At 31.3% G+C, this 15325-nt stretch overlaps 1 protein-coding gene across 3 annotated transcripts; it reads left to right on the top strand.

Annotated features, from left to right (window-relative positions):
- The first annotated feature begins 3135 nt into the window (after positions 1-3135).
- On the top strand, positions 3136-7030 carry LOC140865416 (uncharacterized). Of its 3 annotated transcripts, XR_012144587.1 has the most exons (10): positions 3136-3379; positions 3456-3556; positions 3668-3760; positions 4471-4575; positions 4700-4804; positions 5325-5463; positions 5818-5933; positions 6007-6063; positions 6509-6683; positions 6790-7030. XR_012144587.1 is itself a non-coding variant. In XM_073270056.1 (9 exons), the coding sequence occupies exons 1-9, from the start codon at positions 3145-3147 to the stop codon at positions 6611-6613; spliced, it is 1056 nt and encodes a 351-aa protein (XP_073126157.1). In that variant the 5' UTR covers positions 3136-3144; the 3' UTR covers positions 6614-7030. The 3 variants fall into 3 exon arrangements, 2 of the variants coding, with proteins under 2 accessions (XP_073126157.1, XP_073126158.1); XM_073270056.1 differs by having other exon boundaries at positions 6509-7030; XM_073270057.1 differs by having other exon boundaries at positions 6530-7030.
- The last annotated feature ends 8295 nt before the right edge of the window (positions 7031-15325 follow it).

Genomic DNA, 15325 nt, shown 5'->3' on the forward strand with positions numbered 1-15325 from the left:
AACATGCTTTGATTAAAAAATAAATAAAATTACCATAGAGATTAGAGAATACACATAGGGCAAACGCTTATTATTATTATTTTTTTGAATTAAATAGGGCAAACGCTTATGATATGCTAGTTTGTTGGTTTGTTTTTGTCTCTTATTTTGTCCATTACTAATTACTAATATCCAATACCCTTGTCCGATGCATCAACTCCATACAAATATTTCATGATGAATTTAATTTATATTCCCCTCTTAATTATAAAAGTAATGTACATTCATAATTCGTAAATATATATTAAAGTATTAGGATTTATTTTATAAATGAAAAACAAAACACCATTTTGTAGACAAGATGGCCACCTAGTTTTGTTGTTTAACAACTCCTAGATTAAGCACAATATCTAAGATCACCTAAGACAAAAAAAAATTGAAGATTGATTTATATTATTCCCCATTAAACCAACACTACTTCCATCCCCCATTTCCAAACAACTTATGGAAGTCATAACCAAACTAAACCCATATCCACCAACATTAAAAACGCTAGTCAAAATTACCAAAAGCATGCCTCAAACTCCATATCCATCTATCTAGCTATATATACCCCTAAATGTCATATGTTTTTCATCATCAAAACCAAAACATTAATTTCCTCAACAAATCAATTCAATCTCTCCTCGTACGAAACATATATCATGGCCAGAACGCTTTACACTTGCCTCATTGTCCTTTCCGTGATGACAACCATCACACACGACATCCAAAAATGCGATGCTTCACGTCATCTGTTGCAATCCGGGCCGGGGTTGCCCAGCATTCCGTCAACATTGCCACCACTGCCTACCAACCCAACCATTCCCGCCGCATTGCCACCCATTCCATCAGTTCCTACGAACCCAACTATTCCATCCGCCCTACCAAAACCAAGCGTGCCACCGACGATATCAATCCCTGCCATTCCAGCCTTTCCAATATCAATCCCTGCTGGTGTACCTAAATTCGCTTTTCCTCCATTGTCTTCCATTCCCACCAGCTTCATCCCTTACATCCCATTCATATCGACTCCACCACCTTCCAACTAGAATTTCTATAACTACATGCATGATCGATTGGGTTTCATCGCTAGACTCATTTCATATTACTCTAGATGAGATCCCTGATGACTTTATGATGATGTCTTTATGATGATGTCTTGTAGCTATCGTCGTCATTTCTAGTCGTCCGGTTGTCGATAGCAACGCTTGTTTCGTGTTTGTGTTTAGCTAGGTTTCCAGTCCAGCCAGTTATCAGTTGTTTCACTACCATATATACGGTATACCACAGTGCTTGTGGTGTCTTTTCGTTTATGTTTGTGCAATTGATTTGTACGTTTGTTATGGTTTGGAGTAGTGGTTTTATTTAAGTCGAGTCCAGTTATCGTGGTTTTCGTATCATATCAAAAAATTGTTGGTATTTTATAAATAGAATAATATTATATTTTTAATGTTTTGTAACGAATTTCATATATGAAAAATATACATGTACAACCAAGGAGTTCAAACAAATTTTTTTTTGATACGGAGATTGAATTGAATTCTAACTTGTATATGATAGGAGGGGCTAAATCCCAAATATTCCGATAATTAAACTTTAATTAGTTTTACTTGCATGCCTGGTAACTTACTTTCTTTTTCTTAAACTTCAAATTCAAAAAAAAATTAAAATCAATTCAAATAGTTTCAAACCATGACCATATGGGTTCCAGTTCCACTTTTAATTGGACCGATCTAGTTTAGATTTCCTCCAATATTTCGAATTGATTAATGAATCAAAGTACTTCCTACACGGTTACACCCCATCCGTTACATCATCATTCATCACATACATGAAATTATTTCACATGATTGTTTGATTAAACTTATTAAAACATATTAATTATAAGTTTTAAGAAAAGTTTATAAGTTGTCGGCATTTATTTTAAAAATAATTTTTTAAAGGGTTTGAATGAACTTATTTTAAATAATTCAAAAATGTTGATGAGTTTGTTATTATAATATCTTTTTATTATCAAAATTATCAAAACGGTATATTAATACTATGAACATATGTAAATAGTAATATTATATACCAAAACTAGTTTTAAATTTATCATAAATTTTAAACATATATTAAAAAAATAAAACTATTTTTAATTTAGAGTTTTTTTTGATAAATTATGTACAAAAAATAGGCAGAGTGCAGGAATTTAATAAAATATATAAGGATAATATGAAAAAAATAAAATATCAAAAAAAGTAGGGGTTGTCAAACCACCTATTTGACAACTTATAAGTTGTTTGAAAAAAAATTTACAAAAAAATTAAAAGAGCTTATAAACTCTGAAATAGCTTATAAGATGTTTTCAAGAGATTATAAATTCTGTCAAACACCCTCTTAATTGTCTATAAAACACAATTTAAACATTAATTGTGCTTTAAATGCAATTTTGCAAGTAATTATAACTAACATATTATTATTTACATATAAATATACCACTTTTAATTGTGAATTTTTTCTTGTATCACTCATTTTCTTCATGTGTTAATGAAACCTCTTCATCTTCTTCTTTCTTCATCCACCATTAATTTAAATATTATCTAAATTTTTTAATCATATTTTCAATGGTTAAAATTGATTTGGTGAAACCACATACGAAATATCTAAAATACCATACAAAAAGCCAAAAAAAAAAAAAACAAAACAAAATCTCAGTCTCTATTTTAAATTTCACATATCTATGATTTTCTCCATTTTTTCCGTCTTCATTTTACTTTTAAATTCAAATTTGTTAGAAATAAATATAATAGCAACGACAATAATAAATATTCATATTTCAACAACACACAATATGTATACTGATGCGATTAATATGTATAATACACCATTAATTACTGTTAGAACATACTAATTTTGATATGGATTATGATATGAATTAACAACGTTGTAGCTACCCTGAAAATGACAAAATATCAAGGTAAAGTTTGACGCTTTTACAAACTTAAATTAAATAGTTAAAATCAATATGCTAAATAACACACGCCCCGGAATTTTTTTTTTAGTATTTGTAATAATAATATTATATATATCAAGTCAATCAATATGCTAAATAACACACAAACATAACAAAATTAAGAATAAATGCATAATTTTGTATGTTCGAATAATGGAAAAGCACATTTGGATCTTATTATCTTGAACTCAAATTCGATAAATTACCAGAGAAGGAGCGGATTATCAATGGCTATTCCTTCATCTCAGATGATTCCCGTTGCCGAAGCTAATTTGTTTTGCCCCAATTCTCCTCCACTCAGATTTCAAGTCTCCCAAATCAGCAGCGCTCGCCGCTGCCCATTCATTATTACCTTATCTTACAGTGAGTTTCTAGCTGATTCTTATTCATTTTATCAACAATTATGAGCTGAATCAGGCAATTTTTTCTGCTGTACCAGAATCAAGGGGTGGAAACACTGTTGATAGTGAACAGAAGAGGGAATTCCTTGAACAGTACGGACTTAATCCTGATGATTATTTAACCAAACCGTCTCCAAAGGTTCTTATTTTTCCCCTTTTCATGATTTTAGCTAAGTACTTCGAATTGTATGCGCCTTTTGATTTTTTTGGGAATATATATATATATATATATATTTTTTTTTCAATTCAGGTTAAGAGAAGGGAGCAGCGGAAAACTGGAAATGGAAAGGAAATGCCTGTGGAGGAGCCTAAACCCGCCCGCGAGACTCACAAGTTACTTCAGGTTTGGGATATTATTGCTGTTTTAAAATTTCTGCTCGATGAGCTGCTTCATAAATAAAATGGACCATGAGAGACCGATGAATTGAGTACCACACAATATATTAACAAGAGTCCTCGTCAATCCACAAGAAGTTCTTTTATAGAATTATAATGGAAGCGAATAAGGCCCCGTTTGGATTTGGTAGATATTTTAAAAAAAAAGCACTTTTTTAAGCTATAATTTTTGGCTTTTGAAAAAGCTCTAATTTTGACTTAAAAAAGTGCTTATTTAAGCACTTTTCTGGTCAACCAAACACTTTATTAAATGAAAAGCACTTAAAAAAGTACTTTTTTGACCTGGCTTTTGAAACCAAACGAGGCCTAAGTTTCCTGCAAGCAGATGCACAATCGAAATCAAGTTACAAATGAAACTTCTTTCAGCATAAAAAATGTATAAGTTGTTTGTTATATTATCCTCGATTCAAGCAACGAATACTCGCTTGGAACTATCCTATAGTCGGTGATCCTAAATGGAAGTATCCCGGCAGACTCATAGTTGAAAGGATATAATAAGTAGCAGTCTAGCCAAGCATTAGTTTTGGATCCTAAATGAAAAGATCGAACATTTGTTTTATGTGGTGGTCAAAAGTGAAGAATCAAATTGAGAAATAAGAGAAAAGACCTGAAGTTGTCCAGGAAAAAGAGTCTCATATAGACCATGATGGTTTTCAGGTTCTTGGAGGAACTGCTCGTAGAAAAAAGTTGCTCTCACCAAAGGGTAATGATGTGAGGCCGATGATGGAAGTTGTAAAGGCAGCAGCTTTCAGTATATTGCAGGTAGGTATTATGATTTTGAATGTGTTGTGTTTCATCCAGAGGGTTTCATTGTTTTTTAAATAATTATCAATGAAACACAATGAGTCCTGATCAATTTAGTACATTTAAACTGTTGGAACGTTAGGCTGCTGGAGGCTCTCCTCAATATCTGAGGCCTGGACGATGGTTAGACTTGTATAGTGGTACCGGATCTGTCGGGATTGAAGCTATGAGCAGAGGTTGCTCTGAGGTTCGTTTTCACTTGTGATGGAGCTTTGAACGTGATTTTTTTGTTGACTTATTTACGGAGTGTTTGCAATCACTAAAGAATAGTGATTATCAAATTTTGGCTTAAAAAAAGTAAGTCTTGTGTGTTCTTAAATCCAGATCATGTGTTAGCTTCCGCTTAATTTAATCGAAATCTAAAAGCTGATCATATGGTGATTTTGATTCTCCAAAAGCGATTCTAGTAAAAATTTAATGATAAAATCATTATAATCACTTATTTATCAAACGCTACTTTTGATTTCTAGCTTTTTACTTTTGTTTTCAAATACTACCCACTTCAATTTTTCTTCATTTTTTAGAATTTATAAATTTATTCACTTCTACAAAAACATAATTTGTTGCAAACACTTCCGACCACTAAGCTTGAGAGATTTCAGAGTAGTAACCAAGCCAGTTCACTTGGGACTATTTTTTACAGTGTCTATTTGCCTTGATTAGGGTTTGTCTGTCTTAAATTTTATTGGTTTATTTGTGATTTATAGGTGCACTTTGTGGAAATGGATCCTTGGGTTATCTCGGATGTTCTCCGGCCAAATTTAGAATCAACTGGTTTTCTTGATGTATCAGTCATACATAGTGTCCGTGTAGAAACCTTTTTTGGAAATGCAGAACGATTTGGAGGTGAATATATTCCTTCCTTGGTCTCTCTCATGTAATTGAGCTATTCCAGCTTCTGGATTTGTAATACAGGACAAAATACCCCAATAAAAGACAATTTTTTTGCTATCGAGGGTGATACGAAAATGTCAAATCGTGATTTGAATATTAGCCATCGCCTGGGGTGGTTCTCTCATTCCCCTATTTCATTCTCGTTCTAATTGTTTCTATTTAGAATTTTTCAGATATATTCATAATGTATTATGGACACTTTTATTATGGCTTCTATTTGTATGCTTCTGTTTTTAATTTGTTCTCCACCAATAGCAGCACTTTTTTTGTGTAAAGTTTTCACACATTGGTACCTGGTAAATGCAGGTAAAGTTGGAGTCTTTGATTACATTAGCATTACTCCTCCGTATATGCTTGTTGATTATGCAGTCCTGATGGATCAGATTTCCAAGTCATCTATAGTTGGAGAGAATACCTTCATAGTAAGTTGGTGATTTTGTTTTTATAGGACTTTTTTTCTACAATCTTTCTTTATATCTATACCAACATTTCCAGGTGGTTGAGTATCCTTTGAGAACTGACATGTTGGATTCATGTGGGCACTTGATAAAGGTACACTTTGTCTATGTATGCCACATGTTTCTTGAGATTCAATATTAAGTGTATTTCGTTGCCTGCAAACGAATCGAATATTGGTCACTTTTTCGTTTTCAAGGGGAAGTTCGAATTTTTCTGGAGTACTTGAAACTCGAGACAGTGGAACTTAATTGTTGGGCTCTATTAACTTGAAGCTCAAATTATTGAAATAATGTTAAAAAATATATATTAAAATTTGTGAGGGGCTAACAAGCTATGAAATAAAATAATTTGGCATCGATTTTAGTCGGAAAATAAGTTTGAAGAATGCTTGAGCTCCGATTTGATTTCGATAATTACAAGCAACACAATCTAGATCATTGATTTTGTTTCCATGTGTTGTTACATAGAGCAACTCATGTTTTGGCACTGTATATGTGAAGCTTCATTTATGTGTATTTTTCTTCCTAATTTAAACCAGTTGGGTGTTAAAAAAAAGCAGATAGCTGATCGGAGGTTTGGGAGGACACATCTGGCCATATATGGTCCAACATGGGCACAAAAGAAGAGTAATCCCGGTACATGACTGCCATCGCAAGAAGAGTTGACAAGAACCGAAATGGTTACGTGGTTTAATTTGATCTTGCTTGATGGAGGTAATGTAGTCTCTTTCGGTTCTGTGAATTTGATCTTTGCTTGATGGAGGTAATGTAGTCTCTTTCGATTCTGTGATCGGAAGATGCTGCTACAAATTGTTTCAAGGGTAAACGCGCTGATGCTCGCGGTCTATAATTTGTGTGCGCAATCAACTGATCGCCTGTTAGTGTCTTCCGTCGAGTATTTGGCCTCATGGGGTTGTAAGTAGGTACGTTATTAAACCGGTTCCGGAATACAAGATAATGGATCAGGAACGATCCTAAAGTATACTGAACCAGTCCGGTTATTTATTGAGAGAGTAATTTAATGCAATACCAAAACCAAATTGGAACCGGATTAGAATCAATTTTATTCTTTTTTTACTTTTCTTATTTCCATGCGTTATATACCAAGGAATCTACTATTAAATAAATAACTTAAATTTTTAAATATCAAGTTTAGAACTTAGAAGTACAATTTATAATTATTAATTAATATTATATTTGGATTGGAAGATTTAGATTTCAGAGACTACTTGAAAGAAGGATTTTGAATTCTGTAAATATAGCTAATAGTTATCTTAATTCTTAACGGTAAACATTTATTAATATATGGGGTGTTCATTTGGTTCGGTTTTTCGATTTTTAAATGTTTAATTTGAAAATCAGACGACTATTTAAGTTCGGTTCGTTTTTTTTTTTTAATAACGATTTGGTTAATTCAGTTTGGTGTTACGATTTAATAATAAATTTAAATTTAGAATGAATTGTTTGTAAATATTTAAAATTTAAATATTCTTTTTAAAATACTTAATAAAAGAAAAAAAAATTTGATCATGGAAAAACTTACCATTCAAAATATAATGACACAATCAAATATAATAATCATGATCATTTAAAAGCTTCAATTTGATATTTTGTATTAAAGATGATCATCTCTTGAATAGATAAATTTTATTTTTTATATATTTTAATATATTATATATATACAAATTTTAAATATTTCAATATATATCAGATGTAAAATGGTCGGTTCGGTTTTTTCGATTTTAAATTTAAAAACCTCTATTCATACATGTGAGCTTTAATGAGTTTTTCAGCAAATTTACATCTATTATTAAATATTTACTCTGGGATGCATTGCTAGGATATTAACCTAAGAATAGCTTGAAATTTTCCCAATTTTCTATTCATGTTCAAAATATTGTAACAGGCTTTAATTAAACAAAAAAAAAATTTACCATAGAGAGGATACGTAGGGAAAAAGCTTATGATATGTTAGTTTGTTGGTTTGTTTTTGTGAGTCTTATTTTGTCCATTACTAATATCCAATACCCTTGTCCGATGCACCAACTCCATATTTCATGATGAATTTAATTTTTATTCCCCTCTCCATCGTCGTATTTCACATTTTATTTATAGAATTAATGTCATTCATAAATATATATTAAAATATTAGGATTTATTTTATAAATGAAAGACAAAACACCATTTTGTAGACAAGATGGCCACCTAGTTTTGTTGTTTAACAACTCCTAGATTAAGCACAATATCTAAGATCACCTAAGACCAAAAATTTGAAGATTGTTTTATATTATTCCCCATTAAACCAACATTACTTCCATCCTCCATTTCCAAACAACTTATGGAAGTCATAACCAAACTAAACCCATATCCACCAACATTAAAAACACTAGTCAAAATTACCAAAAGCATGCCTCAAACTCCATATCCATCTATCTAGCTATATATACCCCTAAATGCCATATGTTTTCCATCATCAAATTGAAACCAAAACATTAATTTCCTCAACAAATCAGTTCAATCTCCTTGTAGCAAACATATATCATGGCCAGAACGCTTTATACTTGCCTCATGGTCCTTTCCGTGATGACAACCATCACACACGACATCCAAAAATGCGACGCTTCACGTCATCTGTTGCAATCCGGGCCGGGGTTGCCCAGCATTCCGTCAACATTGCCACCACTGCCTACCAACCCAACCATTCCCGCCGCATTGCCACCCATTCCATCAGTTCCTACGAACCCAACTATTCCATCCGCCCTACCGAAACCAAGCGTGCCACCGACGGTATCAATCCCCGCCAATCCAGCCTTTCCAATATCAGTCCCTGCTGGTGTACCTAAATTCGCTTTGCCTCCATTGTCTTCCATTCCCACCAGCTTTATTCCTTACATCCCATTCATATTGAGTACTCCACCACCTTCCAACTAGAATTTCTATAACTACATGCATGATCGATTGGGTTTCATTGCTAGATTCACTTCATATATTCCCTGATGACTTTGTGATGATGTCTTGTAGCTATCGTCGTCATTTCTAGCCGTCGGTTGTCGATAGCAACGCCTGTTTTGTGCTTGTGTTTAGCTAGGTTTCCGGTCCAGCCAGTTATCAGTTGTTTCAGCACCATATATACCACAGTGCTTGTGGTGGTGTCTTTTCGTTTATGTTTGTGCATTGCTTTGTACGTTTGTTACGGTTTGGAGTTATATAAAAGTTTTATACAACATGCACCATGTGAAGCTCTTTCCAAGTCTTGTCCAGTTATCGATTGTTTAAATAATATTGTTGTGATCAATTCTAAAGTTTTTCCACGTATACTCAAAATTTTAATTTTCGTATCATATATGAAATCGTTAGTAATTTTATAAATATGATATATAATATTATATTTTTAATGTTCTGTACCGAATTTCATCTATGAAAATATATGTACAACCAAAAATCTCAAACAAAATTTTCTGTCACGATTGAATTCTAGTTCGTATATAATAGGAGGGGCTGAATCCCAAGTTCTCCTATAATTAAACCTTAATTAGTTTTACTTGCATGCCTATAACTTTCTTTCTTTTTCTTAAATTTCAAATTCTAAAAAATTAAAAATCAATTAAAATAGGCTCAAACCATAACCATATGGGTTCCAGTTTCACTTTTAATTGGAACGATCCATTTTAGATTTCCTCCAATATAATATTTTGAATTGATTAATGAATCAAAGTACTTCCTACACGGTTACACTCCTAGCTGGCATACCAAATCAAAATACTGAGATGAAATTTTTTCGATATACAGACATTTTTTCGGTATACCACATTTTTTTCAGTATCTATACGTTATCAATATGGATTTTTTTCGTACCAAAATTTCAGAATTTCTGTATCGGTATCGATATAAATTTTTTTCATACCAATATTTTTGATACGGTATACCGAAAAACCACCCTAGTTACACCCCATCAATTATATTACACCATCACATACTTATGAAATTATTGTCACGTGATCATTAGCAACTTAATTGTCTATATAACATAATTTATACGCTGATTTTTCTTTAAATGGAATCTTGCAAGTACTTTATATCTATATCTATGCCATATCATACCATACCAATTATAAAAGTGTGAATTAAAGTCAAAGTTTTTCATTATATATTTTCAACTTTGTCCTTGGTTTGTACACACTTGATAAATCATGTGAGGATGCTTTTGTAAAATCAATTATTATGATAAGGTCAAAATTGACAAAATATGTGCATATTAGATAAGGATCTAGTTTTCGAAAAGATTGAAATACCAACCTAGCTACTTTTATTTTAATTTTTTTTATAGATAAAGTGAACAGATTTTTTCCATAAATAATTTTAAAAAAAATTCCACAAAAATTTTAATTAAATATTATTCAGTTTTCTAAAAGATTGAAATACCAAAATACTTTGGTTTTTATTTGTTTGCAGACTGAATGAACAAAATTTTTCAAAAAAAAATCTTATGTATTTTAATTTGTATAAGGATCTATTGAGCTAACTAATTATATAATGAGTTCATAAATATATACAAATATCAGATTTGTAAACGTTATTATAATATATATATATATATATATATATATATATATATACACTGGTGTTGAAATAAATCAATTCAAGTAGATTCAAATTTTAATTCAAAATAATAAATAAAAAAACACACCACTAATAATAGAAAAGGTTCAGCTCAAAACAACGACATTCCAAAATTTGTCTAAGAACATATTGTGCTAAATAATTAAATCACGAGTTCATAATTATTTATTAGAAATATCATATTCCAAACATTATTAAAATATATATTTGAATTAAATTATACACTGGTGTTGAAAGAAATCAATTCAAATGGATTCAAGTTTTAATCCAAAATATAAATAAAGAACAAACCAACACACTCATACCATATATGTTTAACATTCAATTTTAAAAATTTAACTATTTTGTCTCATCATAAAAACTAAAAAGTATAACAATTATTTATGAGATGATTTTTCAATTAACAAATGTATACTTTTACAAGAGATAGAGATGGATAAATTGGTTATGACTTTCTATAACTTAAAAATACATGTTTTGAAGGTAATTTTTTTTTTATTTTTAACATTTATTGAACATGAGATAGGAAATTACAAATAAGGATTTAATTTGATTTACATATATTACTTATTAACATTTATATATAACAAATTATATATATTGCTTCAAGACATACATACATGAGATAAAAAAATAAGACAAATCCATGGCACGAAGCATGTAGTAATTTCTCAAGATCAATCAGCAAAACAATGGAAAACCCGAGTTGTAATAACTGGATAAACTTCAATATTAATATTGTGTCAACGCAAAACTACATTTAAACATTATATTTATAAGCTCACATGAGTTATTGAAATTTCTTATCTTAAACTGTTAATGTAAATGTAGAAAGACGATGATCATAAATGATAACACTGAAATTGCAACAGTTACATTGTTAAAAAATGTTGCAAATGTTTTTATTGGTTGCAGTGTTGAATATTATATCGATTTGATTCATCATCAGGTTTATATAAATAATTTATTTTTTTACAAATACTATATAATGATTGACAATTAATAATAAAATCTGCTTTACGTATAGGACGACAAGTCGATAGTACTTCAATATACAACAAGTATTTAGATACACTAAATAAAAAAGAATATGTATTTATTCTCAAAATAGAGAAAAAAAGATTGAAATAAAAGATGAAATGCTAACATTTGTAATTAAATATATTTAAAATTCAATCAAAAAATTCATCAACGAATGTATTGTAAGCAAAAGGAGATCATTATATTTCGAAAAACAAAAAATTAAAAAGAAAATAGGATGTATAACAAATACATCGATCTTTAACGATACAAGTAATAGAAGACGATAACATACCAGAATGCAGTTGGAAATGATGAAGTTATTGTTATTCTTGCAAGTAAAGATGTTTAATAATAAAAAAAAGTGTCGTTCGTCCAACAAAAAAATAAAATAATAACGATAGGAAATATAAATGATTGATGAAGACAACATCTCAAGAATTGCTATTACAGATGATGAGAATATTGATTTTTTCATAGAAAATAAAAAATGGATAATAAATAAAAAAAATATTGAGAGAGAAAATTCCAAAATATAAAAGGAAAAAATATTTTCTCACTAATTTAAATTAAGATTTAAAATACATTATCTACATTACATTTTTTTTCTTCATAAATCAATAGTCACAAAATAAGTAATCAACACATAAGATATGAAATTACAAAATAAATATTTAATTTAATTTGATTATTTTATCTCACTTATTAACAAATACATAATAAATCATATTGCTTCAAAGCATACATACATAAGATAGAAAATAAAACGAATTCATGATACAAAACAAACCATAATTGCTCAAGATTAATCAACAAAACAATGGAAAACACGAGTTGTAATAATTTCATAGGTTTTAATATCAGTATTGTGTCAAGGTAAAACTACATTAAATACTATATTTATAAGCTTACATGAATTATTGATGATGTCTCATTCTAAACTGTTAATGTAGATATAGAATAATGATGACCTTAAATAATAAAAAAAATATTGAAACTGCGAGGGTTACATTGTTCGAAAATATTGCAAATGTTTTTATTAGTTGCAATGTTAAAGATTATATTGTTTCTGTTGGATTTTGGAACACAAGCAATCCTGATATTGATGATAACAAAACTTTTTATTGTGTTTATAACATATTTATTCTAGTGTGAAATTGTTAAACTCAAGATGAAAGCCAAAACTCGAAATTAGCCAAACTGAATTTCTGGCGAGGTCTAGTGCTTTAATGATATCTCACAGCTCATTGATGCAAATGATTAGCCGACATTCAGTTTGGTAGTAGTTGAGCGATCAAAACTGAATTGCCAAACTGGATGCAGTTTGGCATGATCCGTTGATATCTGAACAAAGTAATAAACATGAAGGTTGTAGCATTTTCTCTTAGCTTTCCATGAAATCAAGAATCACTTCATTTCGAGTTTATATGAGAGAGCTATGCTCGAGATATCAGACTGTGCCAGAAATTCTGTTCTGCAGAATTTTAGTTCTGAACCAAAAAATTCAATTTTATCATTTTTTTATGCTCAGATTCAGACTTTGACTTATGAATATGATTTGTAGATCATTATCTTAGATTTCTAACTCATGCTGAATTGTTCCATTTGGATAATCGAGCTGCAAGATATGACCAAATTACCAGAACTGCTCGAGGTCAACTGCTTCTGTTTTCTTGATCGACTGATCCAATTCAGTTTGGTCTTGAGACGTCAGTTTGATCTAGATAACATCCGTTTTTGCCCAACTTACGTGAAATACGATATGTTTCAAATTGAGTTTTCTATGCAGTAAATCTTGGTGGCTAATCATTTTCATCATTGAGTTGTGAGATATCATCAAAATACTAAAGCTTGCCAGAAATTATGTTTGGCTAAATTTCAATTTTTTGACTTCCATCTTGAATTAAAAACTTCACGCTAGAGTAAATATGTTAAAAATTTAACAAGTTTTGTTATCATCAAAATCAAAATTGGTTGTGTTTCACAACCCAATAATATTTATCTTAAATAATAATTATTAATATAAATTAAATTTATTAATAATTTTCAATACGTTTATTTAATTTATTATGTTTATTTAAATAATATATAATTAATTATTGATAAAAAAAATTAAAGACTTAAAGCATTACAATTATCTAATCTAACAACATAAAACACAATATAATTAAACATTTATTACTATATATACTATCCTTTGCATTTTATTTTCAATTATTTTAAAGCATACCATGTAGTAACCCAGAGACCATTTTAAGATAATAATATGTTAAACATGATTAAGGGTTGGTAATTAATCAATTTCGGAGTATTATTGGACTTCGGAGGAGAATATGGGCTTTTGACTTTGGGCCGGATCGGAAGCTCCGAACCCAAATCGGAAGTTCCGATCCTAGCCATTTCGGAAGCTCATCGGAAGCACAGAGATCGGAAGCTCCGATCCTGGAACGGAAGTTCCGATCTCCAGCTGCCAGCAATGTTCGATGACTCAGCCGCGAGTTTTGACAATTGTTGAACATAGAGCAGATCGGAAGCTCCGATCGCCCGATCGAAAGTTTCGATCCTGGCGTGTCTTGCATGCAAGCAATGAGCTGGATCGGAAGCTCCGATCCCGAAATCGGAAGTTCCGATCCTGGCCGGGAATTTTGCCTATAAATAGGGCTTCTCAGATTCATTTCTGAATTACGAATTCCTGAGTTTCTTTCTTCAGTTATATAGTGTGAGATATACACTTGAGGGCCCTATCGGTTATAATAGAAGTTCTGGAATAACCAAGGTATGGTTATAGTCATCCGGGACTAGCGACTTCAAAGGGCTAACTACGGACGAAGGTATGGTCCGGGAATCTATTTAAGTTTTGGGAGTACTTATTAGCTTAGTTAAGTCTTATAGAATTTATGTAGTGATACGGTGAACTTTTGAATATAGGCTTGGAACCTAGGATCTTATTATACTTGAACTAGCCTAGAGGTACGTACACATTGACTGAGATTGCCAGCGAGTATACATGTTTATATGTTGCATTTATTTGGCATTATTATATGGCATGATGTATGCTTTATCGCTTTTTATACTCATATGTCATGTGCATATACACGTTGAGCCTATACCTTGTTATACCTGACTATAGAGTCGCTCAGCTCTATACTCGATAGTCTGTCACTGAGAGTACCGCGATGGCGGGGGCATTTATGTCTGTCTACTCTGGTGTACTAGACGAGTGTGGTTGCACCCAGAGGTTGATCCGTGCGGTGACAGCACTCATGTGGCGCCGGTTCTGAGCATGACTTTTCAGATGACCCTGTACCAGTCATCATGTCGCATGCATTATATACATATGTTTACTCATGTTTATGTACTGGGCATTAGCGCTCACGTCCTAGTTGTTATCTTGGATACCCTATTTCATGGGGCAGGTCGCGGGATGGACGGAGCTGGTAGTTCAAGGCAGGACTAGGGAGCGGGAGCCTTGAGGATCTTATTATACAGCAGGATTCGATATAGCTGGATAATGTTTACTGTTTAAGATTTCGATTTGGTTGTATCACTACAGTATTAAGCCTGGATTATTTACTAAGCTGATATGTAAATTATGGATTATGTTTCCGCACGTTTTTACTATGTTAAGTATTTTGATGTATTAAATTTAATGCATGCTATTAGTTTCCAGTTAGTAGGTGATTCCATGCAGGGTCACTACATTTTTGGTATCAGAG

This window comes from Henckelia pumila, chromosome 4 (genome assembly GCF_033568475.1).
Source record: "Henckelia pumila isolate YLH828 chromosome 4, ASM3356847v2, whole genome shotgun sequence".
Lineage (NCBI taxonomy): Eukaryota > Viridiplantae > Streptophyta > Magnoliopsida > Lamiales > Gesneriaceae > Henckelia > Henckelia pumila.

Coding starts and splice junctions, on each gene's coding strand:
- LOC140865416 (XM_073270056.1), top strand. CDS start 3,145: ATGCATAATTTTGTATGTTCGAATAATGGAAAAGCACATTTGGATCTT. Junction 4,576..4,699: donor CAGCTTTCAGTATATTGCAG/GTAGGTATTATG, acceptor TTGGAACGTTAG/GCTGCTGGAGGCTCTCCTCA. Junction 5,464..5,817: donor AAATGCAGAACGATTTGGAG/GTGAATATATTC, acceptor TGGTAAATGCAG/GTAAAGTTGGAGTCTTTGAT.